General features: G+C 42.3%; 1 protein-coding gene across 8 annotated transcripts in view; it reads left to right on the top strand.

Moving 5' to 3' along the window:
* Positions 1-20,974, top strand: part of DMD (dystrophin) — a 2,018,590-nt gene that overhangs the window by 1,679,271 nt on the left and 318,345 nt on the right. For all 8 annotated transcript variants that reach the window (XM_043570319.1, XM_043570321.1, XM_043570317.1 and 5 more), the window contains 2 exons: positions 2,259-2,379; positions 3,028-3,296. In XM_043570319.1, coding sequence (XP_043426254.1) covers positions 2,259-2,379; positions 3,028-3,296 — 390 coding nt within the window. The remainder of the gene's footprint in view (positions 1-2,258; positions 2,380-3,027; positions 3,297-20,974) is intronic.

The raw sequence follows: 20,974 nt of genomic DNA, 5'->3' as shown, positions 1-20,974 counted from the left end.
TCTAGCACTTTCCACACCGTTTTGAAATTATTTCTGTGTTTGACTCTTCTCCTGTATACGAGTTTCTAAATGGGAGGGGTTGTTTTGCATTCAACTTTGCATTTCTAGTTTCTTATACAACTACTGACACACAGTAGTTCAACAAAGGGAGCCATTATTATTTTATAATTAGTAATGTCAAAGTTAATTGCCTCCTATCAAGTCCAAATGGAGAGACTAGAAAAAATGATAATTTTTTTGAAGTTGGGGAAATTAAATGTATGAGAAAATATAAGAATACAAGAACTGTATACACATACACATGCGTGCACATGCACACACACACACACACACACACAGATTTCAAATGAGATATTAGAGGGAGAATCAGCCTTACACGTAAGCAGAATAAATAACCCACCTACTCTGTATTATAATACCTACTCTGTATTATTTCAAGCAGACAAAAATATCTCACTATACCAAAACTACATCCCCATCCAAAGACTGAATCCTAATATTTCACTTCTAGAACTTTATTATTTCAATTCAAACACCTTGCCTCGGGGCGCCTGGGTGGCTTGGTCAGTTAAGCGTCTGACTCTTGATTTTGGCTCCGGTCATGATGTCACAGTCATGGGATCGAGTCCCACATCGGGCTCTGCACTAAGCATGGAGCCTTCTTAAGATTCTCTCTCCCTCTCTGTCTCTGCCCCTCTCCCCCAGTAGCAATCTGTCTCACTCTTAAAATAAATAAACATTAAAAAAAAAAACCAAGCACCTTGCCTCTTTCCACTTAACTGTTAAGTAACTATGGAAGACAAATCATTTTGCCAAGTGTCAAACTCAGGATTTTTTTTAATTTTTTTTAACATTTATTTATTTTTAAGAGACAGAGAGCAGGGAGGGGAGAGGCAGAGAGAGAGGGAGACACAGAATCCCAAGCAGGATCCAGGCTCTGAGCCATCAGCACAGAGCCTGATGTGGGGCTCAAACCCACAAACCGCGAGATCGTGACCTGAGCCAACGTCGGACGCTCAACTGACTGAGCCACCCAGGCGCCCCGTGGATTTTTTTTTGAATGATGAGGATTTTATCTATACATGTATCATATAATACAGTTCTGGAGCATTCCTACAACACAATATATCTGGAGTTCAAACGAGATGCAGCTAATTTTTCTCTCAGTAACAGAACAAGGCTAAATTCAATAGGTAACATTGCTAAAACTAGGGCAGAATTGAAAAGGGATTTGAATAAATAAGCTCTATGTCGGGGCAATTATTATTACTGTTTACACTGATCTATTAACATTTATGTGGTACTTAATACTTTCATTAACATCTTCACTTCTAAGATAGTAGAATCTGGTCCGTAACTATCTTTGATGGTTTCCAAGTATCTGTCATTTTATTCTAGCCTCATACGCTGTCTCACCACCGTTGGCACTCAATTGCGTATGAAGTTTATTGTTTTTGCTCTGTTTCTAGTGTGTTAGTGTTCTCCCTCTTTTCATCCGGAAGCTTCCTGAAGATAGAAACTCTGCATTTTGCTTTCCTTTTAATCCTCTGTATCAAAGAAGCCTACAGATTAGGGTTTAAAATTGATAACTAGCGTAGATGACCCCAAGAGACCTATTCTAGGCCTATTCTTTCATAGAAACTTATTCCCTCAATTCGTAAGTCCAGTATACCTCAAAGCATTTCTACCATTCTCAAAGAAGTCACATTAGATAATGGGTATTTTTCAAAAGGACTGAGTTTTTACTGTGGATACTTCACTTTATAAGTTGTCAGACATTTTGACAGAATTAACTGACGGTTATGGATTGAATTGGTTGTGTATTTCAGTACAACCTAGGTTCTTCCAAACAGCCCTTCAGGCCCCCTACTGTGTTCTAGAATAACCATTCTTTCGGGTATACAGAAGTCTTCATTATCCCCGTGAGCATCTTGTAATATGTATCTTTCAACTTTGCCTTCAGATTTCAAGTTTGGCACTCAGGTTGTACAAGTAAATCACTCTTATCTTAATGAAAAAGCATCAATGTATCTTGAAAGTTCCCCCATGCTCTCCAGAATAGGTTTATACACACAGTGGTTTCCTGATTAACAGAAAGATCCGTACGGGCTCATTTATCATTTTGTGACAATCGGTTTATAAATAAAGGAGATAGAAATTGACCTGGGAATTTCATAACCAAGTTCTGAACAACCAGGATTAATTTTGAGAAGAATGCCACAAGCCAAATAAGCATTTCTTTTCATCTCATTTCACAGGCCTTCAAGAGGGAATTGAAAACGAAAGAACCTGTAATCATGAGTACTCTTGAGACTGTACGAATATTTCTGACAGAGCAGCCTTTAGAAGGACTAGAGAAACTCTACCAGGAGCCCAGAGGTAATTGAATGTGGAACTGTAATAACATATTGATAGAAGGATCAGTGGTGACAGAGCGACCCATCCATTCTTGCTGCCAGGGTCTGGATGGCGCTCGTATTTTCTAAGTTAAATAGAATCGATTCAAATTAAACATAGATGTTGGGAGAGAAAAAGGAACCCTAAACCACCATGCGTAAATCTGGTTGCACCTTCATAAATAAACATTAAGAGAGACTCATTAGTGATCAGTTATTGAAACACTTAGAAAATAAGAAACAAAAGAGATTCGCTGTGAGAAGGGATCCTATCGTTATAGAGACTACAACCTAATTTTCCTTTTAAGAGCCTGGCTGAAGTAAATTCGAGCTTCTGGTGCGCATCCTAACATGTTTCTGCTCAATGGCTTAAATGGATCTTGGATGATCTGAATGATAGAAGGTAGAACAGATATATTCAGGAGGACAGACCTGAGATGTGCGGGCACTGTCAGAATTTATGCCAAGGGGCGAAAGAACCATTAATCAATGGGTTGCCCTCTTGTTGCACTGTACTTTCTTTCTTCCGGTATGACCTTTTCAACAATGTTTTTTTTAAAAAAAAAAAAAAAAAAAAAAAAAAAAAACAAAAAGGACTGTGGCCTAAAACCTTGTCATGTTACCAATTTAGAGCTGCCTCCTGAGGAGAGAGCCCAGAATGTTACACGGCTCCTGCGAAAGCAGGCTGAGGAGGTCAACACCGAGTGGGAAAAACTGAACCTGCACTCTGCAGACTGGCAGAGAAAAATAGACGAGGCCCTCGAAAGACTCCAGGAACTTCAGGAAGCAACCGATGAGCTTGACCTCAAGCTGCGTCAGGCTGAGGTGATCAAGGGCTCCTGGCAGCCTGTGGGTGACCTCCTCATTGACTCTCTCCAAGATCACCTCGAAAAAGTCAAGGTACCTTCTATTCCTTTGCTTTGGGGCCCTTTGAGAGACTTGAAAGGTTCCAATCTGAACTTGGGTGTGGTACTTTCTTCTTCAAAGTTTAAGAGAAAAATTTTTTAATGTTTATTTTTGAGAGAGACACACACAGAATCCGGAGCAGGCTCCAGGCACCGAGCTGTCAGCCCAGAGCCCGGCGCGGGGCTTGAACTCACAAACTGTGAGATCATGACCTGAGCCGAAGTCGGACGTTCAACCGACTGAGCCACCCGGGCACCCTCTCCTCCCTAAGGTTAAAATGGGGCCCTCGTGCATTAGAAATCCGTTGATCTTTCACAAATTCAAAATCATCTTGCATGTGGTATTTTCTCTAGGAGGAATTGGTGATCTAATCATCTCTGTCTTTAATAATGTGGAATGAAATATTTAAAAGTTACAGGGTGAAACAATCCCCTTTATTTTGCTATTAGGGAATGAATTTAAGCACTTGTACGAAAATGACCTGAGTTGCGTGCATGTGCGCGCACGCGTGCGTGTTCTTTGTGATACTTAGTATCAGAGTAGGGACAAATAGAACACTTCATCAAGAGCCGGGAATCTAGGCTTTGGCCTTTTTGCTAACAAAATTACATGACTTGGGTGAGTTACGGTACTGTGCATTGAGGCTGTTACTGCTGTCCTCCCCTTAGAAGGCAATGTATATAATACGTTATACATTAGTCCACCGCGGATACTGGGCAATATCATTATATATTTGGAATACTGCCCATGAGGCCGAAGTTGAATTCTCTTGTGGTACCAAGATGATAAATATATTTATTGAAGAGAAGATACATATTTAGGAATATCGTTATGAAAACCAACTTGAAAACATAACCAACTTGAAACATTTCGTTTACTCATCCAGTGTCAAACCCAACAAAAGTCCTCCCAGGTTCGAATTCAAAAGAAGTGAAATTCTCACCCGCACTTGGCATGTTCACCAGCAGACTCGTCTCGGCAGGTGTCGTCTCCTTTGGCTTTCATGACATTGTTTCATACATTCTTCTTCTTCCTTTATTTCCCTCAGTTCTGAAACCCTGCCCACTCTTCAGATGTTCGTGTGCCCCCAAGTTTCTAACCTTAGCTCAGTTCCCTTTGTATTGTATAAATACTCCCGCTTCGAAGTGGCATGACAGCGACAAATGTAGATTTCCGGTCTGGGTCTCTTTTCTGATGTCCTCACCCACATGTCGTTAGAATCAAAATGCAAACTGATTTGACTGATTGCGCATGACGGCTCGTTCTACCTCAGAATGTCTCTTTTCTGTTTCCGCTCCTCTTTTCAACCAGTGTCCTGTTCTGGCCCCTAGTGTGTGTTACTCAGATGATTGTATTGTACATCTATGGATCCCATTCGCTGTACCTGACGCATCATGAACACTGCGGTCCCCTTTTTTTAAGTTCGTATTTAACTTCCACTTAGTTAACCCGCAGCGTAATAATAGTTTCTGGCGTACAGAACAGTCATTCAGCACTTGTGTGTAACACCCGGGGCTTCTCGCGACGAGCGATAAAGAATTTTAAACATTTGGTGAACGAGTGAATGAATGAACGGTTTCTTTCCTGATATTTCTACCTTATCCACCCTCTTATGATTCCAGTCCCAACTCCTGCCTGCCTGACAATGAAGCCCAATGAATGAACAGGGCAGGCGGCCCTTTTCTTCCTAGCCCCGGTTTAGATTCCCAACTGTGACTCCCATCATCCAGGCCATTCCATACACTCTGACCATCCCACCCCTTTACCCAAATACGCCCCCTTTCTTCACCACTCTCTGCCTTTGCAGGTGCTCTTCTCTTGGCCTCGGTTACCTCCACCTTATGTGCCTGGTGATCTTCTATTGAGCCCTCAATGCCCAGCTCAAATGGCATCTGTCTTTGTAGTTTGTCCGGAGTGTCTCCCACCCCCAGCTCCTACCGAGCGGAAGAAATGGCCCTCAGTTCACTGCCTTCTTAGATCACCACACGTGCTTCAATTGTCACACTCAAATTTCCCACACGCAATGAGCTTCCTAAGAGCGAGGGTCAGCAACATATAAAGGAATTTGCTTCTGCTTCTTTATTTCTTCGCCCCACTCTTGGTTATGAGCCATTCTGCAATATGTAGCTATTGTAGGTCTTTGCCCTGATGAAGCCGACAGTCTAATGTTTGAACGGAGTAGCTCTTCACGAAAACGGTGGGTGCAGATTTAAGAGAAGATTAAAATACAGGGCTCTATAACTTGGAAACTCTCTTCCACCCTAACATTCTTTGACTCCATGTCTGATAATTAAAGCAATGGTTAACATGGACGGCTACTTGGAAATTAAAATAATGTTTTGAAACGTATTACCTTGTATTTGTTCAGCCTTAAAACTAGTACTTTTATTAAAACGTACAGGCACGACGTTTAAAAAGAAATCAGCCCCCAAAACAAAGAAGTTTAGGAGAATGTCCCAAAGGAATCACATTCGTTTATTAATTAAGCGGCCGAGTCTAGAAGGGATTCACTTATCGCCATATGTGCCACACAGGAGCCTTTGTAGGATACGGAGTATGGATGGAGAATGCACTCAACAGGATTCCATAGTGAAAAATCACTAAAAGTAAAACAGCTCAAAATCAGCCGATCCTCACTGAAGCCTGTTTGCATTTTTCCTTTCACTTCCCTTCTCCTACCTGTTCTCGATCCTCGGCCCAAGTTCATTTCCCACACCCTAACCGGGAAGACTCTCATTCTGATCCCGATAACAGCAAAACACCCATGCGCTAAATATCCCTTTCTGAAAGAGCGTAAATATGCCAACGCTTCAAAGAAATCGGTTTTCTCTGTGGCTTCTCAACAACACTGGGTTTGAAACTCTGCAGCTTTGGTGGTGGTAGTTTATAAGGAGTGAATTTTATTAACTAAAACTTACTTTGAACAGAAGTAGAAGAGTCCTTAAAACCACTGCTCCCATTTTTCTACTCAGCAATTTAAGCCCTCGGAGACTCCACGCTGTAGGGGACTCCAAAGTGATAGCCAGGCATGTAGCCAGAGAACATTTTCTTTACCCACTTCAGCTCGTTTTCATCACCCCTAGTGACTCTATTGTAATACCCACCTCCATTCTGATGTTATTTGTTAAAGAAGTTGTTACACACGTAACTCTGCCATGTGTATTTCTGTGGGATTTAGCATTAAATCATTTCATTGGCCAATGTGGCTTTGGGATTTGGAGCGTGGATAGAACAGCAGCAACCTCAAAATCCTGGGACGCTCCGGAGGTTGCATGGTTGCTGGCTAATCATCTCCGGGACAGCGTGCGTGCGGTAAATCGAGAAGAAGGAACACAATGTCAATATTGACTGTCAGGCCCCCAAAGAAAATCTCGGCCTTCTGCGTGCAGCTTCCTTAGGAATAATCCCCAGAATAAAATCCAAAATGGAAAGGCCTCTTTATTTTTAAAACTCATGATTTATAGTGCTTAGCAAGTATTTTAAGGACACAAACACGATTCCCCACTTAACTGGAAATAACACCAGCGTTTCTGTGTCTCTACAAATATTCTTGCTTTCCTTATCGCAATGGAGAGTAAGAATAACTCCTTGAATCACTAGGTGCTCTGCTCAGATCCGTGAATGGAACATATGCAGGTTTTAATAAAGTGGAATGACTTTGAAGCTCAAGTCTACGTATGACGTTTTTGTTCTTGAGAGCAATTCCTGTGTGAAAATCTTTGGGAGTCGTTGGTTTTCCAAGTTTTCTTTTTGTTCTCATCGAACATGGTGTCTTTGTACCGAGCGGTACATCATTCTTGAGCCAGGAACATTTCATTGTCCCTAGTTTGCCCGTTGCCTCAAAGCACAGGTTTTCACACCATAACCATCATTAAACTCCCCCAGCCTGCCATTTGGGATTATACAAATGCGTCACCACCACGTAGGTACTTACTGTATTGTTTTTTATCCGAGTTTTAACTTACATCTCTTCCTGTGAAAGGTCAAGGACAGGGATTCGCTGAGTTTTTCCTTGAAGTTCTTATGGTGAAGCGTTTTGATGAGCGCTTTCTGGAATTATAATTGAGAACAAGGTAATAATATGGGTAGTAGACCAGGGACTCTCATGAAGCCATCATGCCCTTCTGGCTTCTTTCTGCTCAACATGCGCATCTACAAATTTAAGAAGATAACCTGGCACACACATCGCTGCCGGCCTACCCTCCTGAGTCTCTGTGGTTTGGTTTATCTGAGAAATCTGCGAAAGGAATGCTAGCTCAGAACTTGACACGGAGAAAAGCAGACGCTCTCGGCCGTGTTCACGCAACCCTCTCTTCCCTTAGTGTTTTCTCATCTTAACTCTGGTTTCTAATGTTTTATTATTGTTTTATTCATTTTGTTTTATTGTCTTTTATACGAGCCAGCTTTAAGTCCTTTCTTGGATGGGAGTTTTATAGAGGAAGCTAATGACCCAGTCAGATGGAAAGCTTATCATCCATTCGGTGGGAGGTATGCAAGGTGAGACAGAACCGTCACCAACAGGGCAACCCCGAGAATGAACTCTGCATAAACAAATGATGTCTCCATATTGAATGAGGTGCACTGCCCGTAGTGGGAAAAGGAAAGTTTACTAATGTTCTGTTAATGGTTGTAAACAGCAAATGAACTGCTCTGTGGAGGCTTTTGTTGTTATTTTTATACACGTGCTGTGTCAAGTAAGCCTTTCAGAAGAACATACCAGCAAGAAAGATGCAATCCTTTATAAATCTGGGTTGACTATGGAATTAGGACCTGCCACCCGAAGCACCTTGGGTTTTATCTCATGTGTAAAGCGTGCATTTGTGATGTTTAAAAGCCTATCACTTGCCCTCTAATACTTCCGGAAGAAGGCATATTCCAGTAGAGTCTCACTTACATACTGTAAAAGTGTAGTGTTTATTTTTTTGAAATAGAACGGCCATTGTTGGCTTTAAGAGAGCTTAGGAACTAAAGTAGGAATTAGTCATCTGAAAAATCCTGACCAAATTATTTGTTCAGTGTACGATAAATTGTAAGTTAGCGTTCCGGGACAGCTCATTACTTAGTTCTCATGGATTTGCTCTCATTTCTTGCTTTGTTTATAAAGCTAAGAGCAAATTACTTAGGACAGCGATGTCGAATCACGTTTCTTACCCAAGGCGTCTGATTTTAGCGAGCGCCGTGTGTGTTTTAAAAGCCTCTACCTCGACTTAGGCAAATAGAACCTTCGTTTACCATGCTATTCCCATCCTGCCTTTGAAACTTCTGAAAAGCCAGTGCAGAGTAATTGTTTCAGACATCTGCTTAGCATACTTTGAAGTGCATATAAGTTCTTTTTCGGTTTCATTTGAACCCCAGCTGTCTTCACCCAAGTCTATAATCAATCTGAATTAAGTTGTCCTACCTCTCCTAATAAGTCTCTTATTAAGTTCTGCATCAGCCTCTTAGGGAGCCTTAAAAGCTAATTCATGTAGAATTGCCATTTTCTTCTCATTCATTTGTCAGCTCTCCAGATTCCAAGGAAAACAATTGCAAAGACTATTAATTTGGCTCTTCATAAGCAACTTATGTGAGTGTAGAATACGCTGGAACTGACCGAACGGTTTAAAACAGTGGGTGGGAGGAAACGAGTTGATGACATTCAACCCGCTTTCTTTTTGACTCTTTCGAGATGCCGTCTACGTTCAAAGCATAAAGGCCTTTATGTCATAAGAGGAACACCCTTCTGCTCTGACTTTCATAAATAAGATAATTACTGAGTGAACGTTGCTTCAAGATAGGGAAAGGCTTTAGAACAGTTGGAAAAGGAACATGCTCTTTTTATTATTGAACCTATTTTAATTGGGACTTCTTTGTACGCCTTTGATGGGCCGTGACAAAAGAAGGAGCTAGAATCGGTTACCATTGTCATGGCATTACATCAGAGCCATACAGCTCCTCTTCTGGTCATGGGACATTTAGGAGGACAAGGATAATCAGAATGTTCAGCCACTGAGTTCATCTGACATTATTCTGCTAAGGAAATACTTAATTAGATAATAACAATTTCTCCAAAGAATGTCATCCTTCCTACTATACGAAAACAACCATATCAAAGCCTGATCCTTTAATATGCCAGTCCTGTTCACTGAGGATGGTGGTGGCTGGTAGTAATTATAAATACTATTCCCCAAGAGTCTTAGATAATATAAAAGACTCTTCCAAATAAAAGCTTAAGTAATATACCGTCAGCATCGGCGGATCTAAAAACTCAGTCATTCACTCATTCCCGACATGGTCAAAACGTATACCCAGAGAAGTCTGATCTCATTATGGAGTGTGAATATTTAATTTATTTCATGAATCAAATTGTATTAGGAATCATATTCATGGCAGCTTAGTCTTGCTCAACGGATTGTTACATAGCTCCAAGCTGAGGGAGCAAGAATTTGTACCAGCTTGTGCATATGTGTGCAGGTGCCCCATTAACTGGAAACAGTTGGGAAATGTGCGTGTTACTTAACTGAAATTCCATATTTCCTTAGAAAATGGAAGCACGCAGCCAATGTGTATTTCTGTTCTCCTTTGGAATTTACCGACGGCGTCACAGGTTTCAGGTTCACAACTGTGTTACTCTCCTACCATAAGCACAACAAGGAATGGCTTGAGAACAAATAACCCAAGGAGTGGGCCCCCGCTGTGTTCCTGTGACGCTCAGCAATTACAAGTTTCAGAATTCCACGGTTAACACTGGCACCAATATTAGGCCTTACACAACATTACGTTAAGTAAGTTACGCAATGGCATTGAATAACTGTTCTTGGTAAACCAGTTTTCTGCGTATCATGGGAGCACATGTGCTCACGATACGAATGTGACCCTCTCATTTTAAGAGGGTTGACTTTTTCATGATGGGAAGAGGAAATTTTTTCCTGGTATGATTTTTTTTAGACCAAAATAACATTTTTCGGTGATATTTTACACAGTGCTTCTCAAACCCTTCCACATCGCTTCTCTTAATAGCCAAGGAGTTGAAGCTTGCCCTCTTCCCCTCCCACATGCTTAACCTCCTTTACCACAAGCATGAAATATCTTGGATGCTTCTTATCTTATTGTTTACGTCTGTCAATTCCGTGATCTTCTCCACAATGCATTTGTTATGTTTTAAATTTTTTTTTTAATATCTATTTATTTTGGACAGAGAGAGAGAGAGAGACAGAGCATGGGCAGGGGAGGGGCAGAGAGGGAGACACAGAATCGGAAGCAGGCTCCAGGCTCTGAGCTGTCAGCACAGAGCCCGACGCGGGGCTCGAACTCACAGACCGCGAGATCATGACCCGAGCCGAAGTCGGACGCTCAACCGACTGAGCCACCCAGTCGCCCCTGCATTTGTTGTGTTTTAATACGAGAGTGTTTTTCTCCCAAACCTTACGTGAAATCTCCCAGTCCATTTACCCATGGGCACGAAAGTGTACTTTGAGAAGCACGATATGAAAACCTGCCCGATTTGTGCAGGCTTCCTCTTTTTCCATAAGCTTCTTTCTCTTCTGTACACATACACACAGAGTAGATCCCTGCCATTTCAGATTTATCTGTTACAGTTTTATCTGATCCCTGTGACCCACAGGGTCCATGACTTAGAGGTCTTTGTAATTTTGAACACGTACTCTTCGAGGTTTCTGTGCAGCAGTCAATTAACTAATGACTTAACTTGTGTTAGAGGTCACGTTCCCTGGAAACAGACCCTGAGAGCAGGGGTCTGGGTGCACATTGATTTATCGACAGTCTGCTTTCAGGAGAAGCCTGTATGGGAGTCAGGGAAGCCTAAGAAGGGAGAAGAAGGGCCAAGCCAGTATACCATCGCAGGCAAATCTAGCCGTGTGTCCTCTTCCCTACAGAGAGGACGCTGGAGTATATACCGTACAACAGAGTTGTCCATTCATACCCCAGATAATGGCTGGGTGTGACCAGTAACATGCCAATAAATGTGGATTAGTTAGCCCTGGGGCGGAGTGAACACCGATTTGTGGCCTTGTCCAATTCTGGCTGTGTAAATACTCCCACCCCGGGAAGACTCGGGCTACCAACATGATCTCGCGGAATGCAGAATTGGGAAGAGAAGCACACAGTGGGCTCCTGGGCTCTGCTCCATCACACCCCTGGCTGTGGCTCACCCCCGGAGACATCAGTTACCTCCCGGTCCAGGAGTACCTGTTAACTCCTGGACTAGGGGCCTCCCATCAGCAGAGGTCACCTTCCCGAAGATGAGAGGCAGCCATGAGACATCAGTAGCCAATAGTCACAGCAGCTGGGGGATAGATGCCCAGGCCAGGGAAAGAGTCTCCTGCAACCGGCAAGCGAACCTAGTAATCCACTCAGCTGCCATATCTCAACACGGCCGTTTTAATGTTGTTTTGTTCTTGCACGTGCACTCCATTTAGAAGTGGAGAAGATTTTGTTTCTTGCTGGAAAATTCACCCTCGCTCTGACCCACCCCCTAGGTACTTTTTGGGATGGACCGTGAACCGGTAGAGCTAATGAAAGGGTCTGAGAAAGTGATGCTCATTAGTAAGGAAATGGCTTTGTAAGACACTTGGGCTTCATAGTTATACAGCTTACAGGTGTCTGAATTGATCAGATATTTGCAAATTTGGGGATTCAAGCTATCCAGACATAGTCATTGAGAACGTCAGGAATTTTCCGTGGCGATGGTTCTCACCTTAGTGTGCCTAGGGATCACCCGGAGGGCTTGTGGAAGCCCAGGTTGGTGAACACCTTGCCCAGAGCTTCTGATCCAGACGGGCTGGAGCAGGGCTGAGAATCTACGTTTCTAACCACTGCCCTCGATGCTGTTGGTGCAGGGACCCTTGGAGAACCACCATTCCATTGTGCAGCTGCAGTTTATGTATAGAAATACGTATTTTGTTTATTGCTAATAATTCATCAATCTGTCAGTAATTCTCCCATAAACATATCATGTATTGCTTCACTTGTATTTATCAACATCCACAGCATCTCATTGAAAAGGGAACGCACGCCAAAAAATAAATAAGTAAGTAAAAAAGTAAAATTAAATAAAATAAATAAAAATTAAAAAAATAAAAGTGAATGCCAGCCCATGGCCTTCTGTGTGAGTGACCGATAGCTTCGGTAGGGAGCATAGTTTCCCTCCGAAACCTGGAAATGAAAGATGACGCACTCTCCCTGAGTCTCTCTTGTGGAAGGCATTCACAGTTACTTAGTCCAGTTTTCCTCTTAATATTCTACTGGTCCTCCCATAGTTTAGGGGTTGCTTCAGATGACTTTAAGCTTCACATGCCTTCTCGCTTTTGCTACTTTAAAATTGAGGTGTTTAGTCACATAATAGTTCACCTTGTCTACACGCTATCACATTTACGAATAACAATTAAATTTTTTTAATAACAACAATTCAATCTCAAACTTCTCCTCAGAATTTCCTGCTGAGCATACTGTTTATAAGCAAGTACTTCATAGAGTTTCTGGAATCGAAGACATTCAGAATCTTTGAGACTCTTCCACTTTTTTTAATTTTCTTTTGAGAGAGAGAGAGAGAGAGAGAGAGAGAGAGAGAATCCCAAGCAGGCTCCACGCTCAGCTCAGAGCCTGACATGGGACTTGATCCCATGACGCTGAGATCATGACCTGAGCTGAAATCAAGAGTTGGGCGCTCAACCGACTGAGCCACCCAGGTACCCCGAGACTATTCAGCTTTTTAAAGTTAATACCTCCTTGGTAGATATGAATCCTGGGTAGCTTATCCAGGAGTTCCTGCATTTTATAGCTTGTCACCCCACTGAGGATCTGCGTTCAGGGGCGGAGAGCATACGTGTGGAGAGATGGAAACAGATGTGAGGCGACATTGGGAGGAAGTAGGAAGTAGGTCTGGACTGCAGTGATTGGGGAAGGGGGATTGTTTTTCCTCAAAGTCAGTGCAAAATCAGTCTATTAAATGCCTGTGAAAAAAATTCAGTGTTGTGGTATGGGATGAGTGGTATTTGTAAGGACAATCATGGAGTAAATATAATAGAAACGAATGTCTTTTTTTTTTATTCTTTTTCTTTTTTTCTTTTTTTTTAATTTTTTTTTTCAACGTTTATTTATTTTTGGGACAGAGAGAGACAGAGCATGAACGGGGGAGGGGCAGAGAGAGAGGGAGACACAGAGTCGGAAACAGGCTCCAGGCTCCGAGCCATCAGCCCAGAGCCCGACGCGGGGCTCGAACTCCCGGACCGCGAGATCGTGACCTGGCTGAAGTCGGACGCTCAACCGACTGCGCCACCCAGGCGCCCCGAAACGAATGTCTTTAAGTGTGCTTTAATGTTAACCAAGAGACATTCCAAACAAACTTTCCCCTTTATTCTGGGTTCCTGGCCGGGGGTGGAGGAGGGGGTTACATTAAAAGTAATTTGATTAATGTTCAATGTAAAATTGAAATAACTGTGTATAATCCCACTCAAATCAAGTATACATTAAATAATTGAGTTAACCGAATTAGGCAGAGTAAGGGCACATTGATTTTCAATATTTTTAAAAATTGGTCCACATATCATTGTTATGATTTTGTTTATAAACTTCAATATTTATTAAGTTTCCACAGTGTGTTCAGTCCTAAAATGTCAAATTCTCTTAGCCAGAGTGAGGCTGGAAAATCTAACACTAAGATAGATTTCTATTTCCTTTTAAAGAATTGATTTTTATGGTGAATGTTTTTCCCTCATGCAGCTAAGAGCCTGCTGGTTCTGTTTCAAAGCACACATGCTTTTAGAAGCCTTGTTCCCTGGGATTCCACATTCTTATGGACTCAGTGGGCTCATTTAGAACTTTTCCCTATCAAATATTCAAACCCTATTATTACGATCTTCACATGGCATTAAACAAGTTAGCGAAGAGAATAAAGTCGATTTATCAGCCATATATGCCAAAGTATAGTAATTATCTAAGTAGAAACTGAAGCGAAGGAGGAAAGGAAGCAGTATATATTGGTTAGTTTTTGAGAACAGGTGACAGACCACAACTGAGTTTCATCTGGTTTATTTCTCTTCCTACCTGAAAACACTTTAACCCCGTTTGGAATCTGTACATTGTTGTGAACTTACATCCTATCAGGTCTTATGAAGTCATTCTGGTTGAATTGCCCCGTGGTTTAAGGCTTTTGTCTGTCCCAAGCACAACTAGGCCAATGCATCAGCATTCCACCTATTCAGTTGGCTGTCGGCCTCAACATATTTCTAGCAGGGACAGGGCTAATGCCAGAGAATGGTTCATTGTTCCCCACCCACACAGGCCCCGTACTAGAATCGTGAGAAGAGTTATCCAATATAATAGTGACTTTTGTGCATCCAATAAAGCATAAAGTTAAAAGAAATGTAAGGTAAACAAGCGAGCATAAGTTCTATTGATCTCTTGGCTCACCCAGGGAATAAAATATTACCTTTGGAACCGCCCTGCCATTTTGTCATACAGGTTGAAAAAAGACATTTTCAAGATTGTCTCAGTGTTAAAATTGCCTGGGGGTTGGGGTTGAGTGTCAGGTGCAAGATGGGTCTTAATGAAATCTGACCCACTTTGACTTTCCAAAAAAAATGTTGAGTGCTCAGTGAAAAGATTTTTTTTTTCAGATTTTAAACCCTTTTTTCAACTGAAATAGGACTGTCCTTTAAATAATCGATACAACATCACTCACCCAGATTTTTGAGGATGCTAAGTCATACTCCTTTTTCGAAAAAGAAATAAAAATCTATTACTATTAAAGTGTGATGTCTCTGATACCTGAATACTGATCACTTTTTTTAAAGCTAGCTTTGGCCAATGACTTTGAGTTTTTTTGAAATAACATTTAAGTGCGTTCATCAGACAGCTTGACATTTAGACACATTTGTATAAGAGGTAATTTATTCATCATCCACATGCACTTAAGTGGACATTATCATGATAGCAGTTGTCATAACAGAACAGCACAGGATATGAATTTAGATCTTACTCTAAGGTGCGATCAGAAAAATCAGAGGAATATCTTGAAAGTGAAAGTTCTTGGGGTGGGTGGGTGATGGGCATTGAGAAGGGCACCTGTTGGGATGAGCACTGGGTGTTGTATGGAAACCAATCTGACAACAAATTTTGTATTAAAAAATATAAATATAAATATAAAATCCACCAAAAAAAAAAAGAAAGTGAAAGTTCTCAATAATATAGTGAAAAGCCGAGTCAACTCCTGGTTCCACTTAAGAGGCTAGATCTTTCCCACATATGCATATATATTGACATAAAAATTATAGCCCCTAATATATCTGGAGGGGCAACGTAGTGTGCAAATAAATACATAATAAGACTTTCTTTTCAGCCTAGGGATATAATGAAGAGGAACCACTCTAAAAAACTTACCAATCTAATTTTTAAACGTGTTCTTGCATAGATTTTAGTGAAGAAAATCCATTTTATATTCATTTCATTTGACTCGAAGTAGTCAGATATCTTGATCTTTTGTTGTCCCACTTGTTGGAACAAAAGGTATCTTGGAAAGACTAAAACCATTTATAAAATTCAGGAGCTACAATAATCGGAAAAGAAACGTAGATGCTGAAGGGCATTTTACAATCCTTTTTAGCCCTCTTCCATTTAATTATTTTTATCTCAGCTCTTAGAAAATTTATATTCCTCTCTTGTTCGGTTCTGTTGTAGTATTTCTAAGTTGATAACAACATATTGAATGGAAAATCAATTCCGCAAAAACTCGTTTTGTTTCACTAGTGAGTGCCTTCGAACAAAAATAAGTGTGCCGAGTGTCAGGCCAACTAGGTGTAGCATATGGAACAGGCAACCTCGCAACCCTACATTCCTCTGTTAATTATTATTCATCCATGCGGACGTAACCTAATTTGTTTTAAACAGACAAAAAGGAATCTCTTGGCAACTACTCCGTACGATACCGTACCATACTTTGTCCTGCGTTTGCTTGGTCAAAAATGCGACGTTTTATGGCGACGGACCCACTTTGGCTTGGAATTTGTTTCCCTGTATAATAACAATCATCGTTTACATGAAAGTATAACCATTAGAGTTAGGTCGCACGGCCATAGGAACTTGATCTGTTTTCTGCACTGCCGTCTCCCTAGTGCTTGGAACATTCCCTGGCACACATAGGCGCTCAGCGATATTTTCTGGAGGGAGTGAATAAACAAACGTGCACCAAAGCCCAGGACAAAATGATCTCCCTCAGACACGTTAGACCTTTACAAATTATTTTACAGTCGACTTGCTCCCATTTGTCAACCATTCCAACTCGGGCCATTGTTACTTCTTGCCCAAATCTACAGACACTCGTTTGCACTCTTCTTTCCGAAAGGACCACAGGCTTACACCCGTCTACTTGAGATGTTCTACGTGAACCTGCCACCCCCAGAAGAACGTGCCCTTTCTGTTACTCCCCAGCTTGTCTACTCAGGGAGCTGCTCCTGACCTGCCTCAGCCTGCTCTGCGCTTTGCAAGCCCCGTTGACGCACCTTCTCACAGCACCGTTACGCTGTCTTTTCCGTAACCCACTGAATTGCCTCTCTCTGGTACTGAATGTCAGCCTGTGGAGAGTTCCGTTTTCCCAGGGCATAGTACATGTATACACAGCACGTACATACATAGTGCATAGTGGATACAAAATGAGTGTTTCCCAGTGCGTAGCGAACAAATCTAGGGTTGCTGGGCATGTGCCCATTCCCCTTGGCAGAAACCTTCATTATCTGCAACACCAAGGCCACCACAACCTTGCTGCGTTCCACCTTAGTCAGGGCTATTTGCCCTTCCCCAAACACGTGACGCTTTCCCGCTTCCTACCCTTTGGTTCAAGCGCTGAATGCGTATCTTTTCTGGTCTCACCGTGCCCCCTCTCCCTTTATCACTTTGATGTCGGGTTCAGGGAGACCTCGCAAAGCTACATGACAGAGGAGCGAGGAAAGACGGGATCCCGCACCCCCTCTCCCCACATCGTGGTATTAGAAGTTGGCTCCAGGGTTGCAGCTACGCGAGAAAGGATCTAAGTCTGTGGCTCTCAGGGATGCACTTACGACCCTCTGCTTCGCAGCGTCTCCCCGAACTAGACCAAAACAGGACCTTGTGTGACTTTGTGCTCCCCGCCTTGCCTGAGCAGTGCTTAACTGGTCGTAGGTGGAGCGAAAGAAGGAGAGAGAGAGAGAGACAAGCCATCCCTAATCTCAACCCCAGCGTCTGTCATCCCAGGCCCCCGCAAGAGCCCAGTAGAGCAAGGTACTTCTTTCCTTGAAGACACATAGCGCCCTGTGCCAAGGCTCACCAACTTAGCCACAGAGCCCAGGCTGGATTTCAGCCCCCTCTGTCCCCTCGGGCCGGCCAGTGTACACCTCAACATGGAAAGACATATTCTCCCTAAATCGACTACTTCCCCCTTCTTTCCCACTTGCTCCATTTTGACGACAATTCTCTGGTTGGCACCCCAAACTGCAATGTTACGTTCTCGCTCAGAGGCTTAGAGGTATGTCAGAAATGAGCACGTGCTCCAACGTCAAATAAAGCAAAGCAATAGATCTAAAGAACTCAGTTACGGAAACTGAAGGAAATAACGGGCTTCTTTTATCTAGGAAATCGGTGTCAGAGTTTTAGAGGAAACTGTGTTCATGAAGCAATTTGAGGAGAGCTGTGGAGCTGAAATATTAGTAATTAACGCAAAAAGGCCTAATTCTCTCATTTATTCTTTAATGAAAAGGTATCGAGGGATTATCACCTAGTGGGTCCAGGCCTACCCTGGTGACAAAAAGAATAGAAAATTGCCTTCATGAAGATCGGGGTCTCGGGACAGGCCAGATGATGAACTGATAAATTGGCAAGTACATATGCACTTTGAAATTGTGATCTGGGCTAAGAGGGAAGGGTGCTGAGAGGGAGAAAAATAGGGGGAGCTTCTTGAAACAGGGCAGACAGGGATGGGCTCGCTTTCACAGTCACATTGAGTGAGACCTAAGGTTCGCGAAAAAAACCAGCGAGGCCGAGAGTACAAATGTACAACTCCCAGGCTGAGGGAACCACACAGGCGAAGGGTCTAAGTCAAGAATAAGTTTGGTGAGTCGTAGGAACGCAGCGTCTTCCAAGTTGTTGTTAAAAATGCCAGCTTCTCAGAAGCACCTGGGTGGCTCTGTCGGTTAAGTGTCCGACTCCTGGTTTCGGCTCAGGTCACGATCTCACGGTTCGTGAGTTCCAGCCCCACGTCTGGCTCTGTGATGACAGTGCAGAGCCTGCTTGGGATTCTCTCTCTCCCTCTCTCTCTTCTTGCCCCTCCCCTGCTCATGCTCTCTCTGCCTCTCCCAAATAAATAAATACACTAAAAAAAAAAAAAAATACCAACTTCTCAAGTCCACCCTAGACCTACTGAATGGAAAACACTGGAGACGGGACCCTGCAGGCTCTGTGTTAGCAAGCCGTCCGCATGATTAGGGCGCACACTCTTACTTGAGAATCACTGCCTTACGGGCATGTTTGACCCACGTAGGGAAAGGTGAGAGCGAGACAGGGGCCATGGCAGCAGAAAATATGGGCATAGACCGTGAACGCTGTAGGCCAGCGGATATGTTTGCAAGTCCAAAAAACCTATCAACTGTAAACCTTAAGCTGTCTAAAATAACTCCTGAATTTGAGTATCAATGTCCTTGTGCTTGATATTTTTAATGGCTTATGGATTATTACTTATTTTTAAATAAGTAAACAGATTTCATTAACTGACATTTTGCTTGATGTTTTGTCACATATAATTAAGATTTCTCAGAACGAAAATATTGGCATTCCTTCCGTTTCCTTAGCAGCCTAAAAACATGGCCTGCTTGAATGATTTATTTATACTCATTACAGGCCTTTTTATTTTAATTGTGCATATTTTGCAGTTAACCTCTGCAGAATACGCGTGAACTACCTTCTTATTTGTCTTCACTATGCCACTCAAAAGCGAGGGAAAACATGAAATCTTTTTGGTCTTTGGTTTTGGGGGTCTGTTCGCTTCTTTTTTCTGTGAAGAGAAAATAATCAGCAGTCACGGTTAGGATTATAGAAACAAGTTTCCAAGGAAATTAAAGTCACTAAGGTCTGTACGGCTTGTTCTTCTAAGTAAAAGCCTCTCCTTCGTGATCAATTCTGTCTTCTTCCTCATGTCTCATGTATATCTGTGAAGGCGAAATGAACAACACGCATAGGAAAGAAGATAGATACTATTAGTGTGGGAGCGCTGTCATTCAGCTGTTACTTCCCAGAACATTGAGGTGGTGAGCTTCCGCGTGAAGCCAGGTCCTGAAAGATGACGAATCCTAATGGGTGCAAATGAGAAAGTGTTAAAAAAAAAAAAAAAACTTCCACTTTTGTGTTTGGGTGTTGTTAACTTAACCACCTCCAAGTTATCCCGATGATGCCACATCTAGGTCATTAGTTCTGAGTCTGTTTCATTATTTCTTGTCCTTATTCTGTTTGCTGGTCAAAAGTGATCATGCCCAAGTATGAAAATGTGCAAAATTGCCCTGAAAACTGAACGCAAGGAAGACAGTGAAAAGAAAAGGCATAATACTTTGCCTTCAGGGTACTAACGATAAAAACTGATGCTGAAATGGAATGCAGTTGCATCTCTATTAAAAAGGAGTATGTGTTTCAATGGCATAATTTATTGTCAGGAATGTCTACCAGAGGCAAAAGTGATAGGAAAGGCAGGCGGATGTACTCAGTCTGCAGACCACCCCCTGTCTTAGCTCCACACAAGCCCTCAGCATTTAGCAGAAATCAAGGAGTTAATATTACCAAAAGGGTCTCCGTTTTGTTGGAGATCTATGGGATAGCCTCATAATGTTAGAAATGAGAATTCACGTAAGAATCCTCTTGCAAAAAAAATATATATATATCTGACATCTGAAATCCAAGGGTAAAGGACATGAGCCTAAGGCAGTCGGTGTCTGAGACCAGTGCTGCCCCTCCGTCCTGGGCACCACACCAGACATTCAACCAACCACCATAAAGAGCCAAGAATTAAGTTACCGATGGAAGTCTCCAAGCCCGATGCCGTTCATGAAAGGCTTGCCTACATTTCATCTTATGTTTCTTTGTTGTTAGTCCAATGACATTTGGCTAGCTCATGTCCCCAAGGTGTTTTAGAAGCTTCAGTAGGCCTCGGATCCTCTGAGCAAAGCAGGATATGGTCCTAGACTCTCTTGGCCCCAATGGCGGGTACTCACTCCCATCAGGATCATGTACCCATCCAGAATTGCAAAAGTTACCAAACACGGCTGGGCTGTACCTGCCCCCAAATCTTGAGTAACTGGTTTCTATGAGGCCTTCCCTGAGCCACATGTAGGAGTTCCAGTAACAGTACTCCAGACCTGTATATGCAGGACATGATTTCCATTTCCTCCCCCTCGCCTTCTCACTACTAATCCAGGGTGAAAAATCCTGGGCCTTTTCCGAATGCCTCCTTTTTTTAGACTGCTTTCCAGGGGTTTGAGTTCTCAAACATTTGTTCTATAAGGTTGTATCATACAGAGAAATGCAGTTAGTCACTACTTGATTTCTTAAAAATATTTTAATGTTTATTTTTGCGAAGGAGAGAGTCAGAGTGTGAGCAGGGGATATGTATACGTATATACATATACGTATAGATATGTAGCTATACATATAGATACGTATAC

This window comes from Prionailurus bengalensis, chromosome X (assembly GCF_016509475.1).
Source record: "Prionailurus bengalensis isolate Pbe53 chromosome X, Fcat_Pben_1.1_paternal_pri, whole genome shotgun sequence".
In the NCBI taxonomy this organism is placed as follows: Eukaryota; Metazoa; Chordata; class Mammalia; order Carnivora; family Felidae; genus Prionailurus; species Prionailurus bengalensis.
This window is presented reverse-complemented; position numbering and strand designations above follow the sequence as displayed.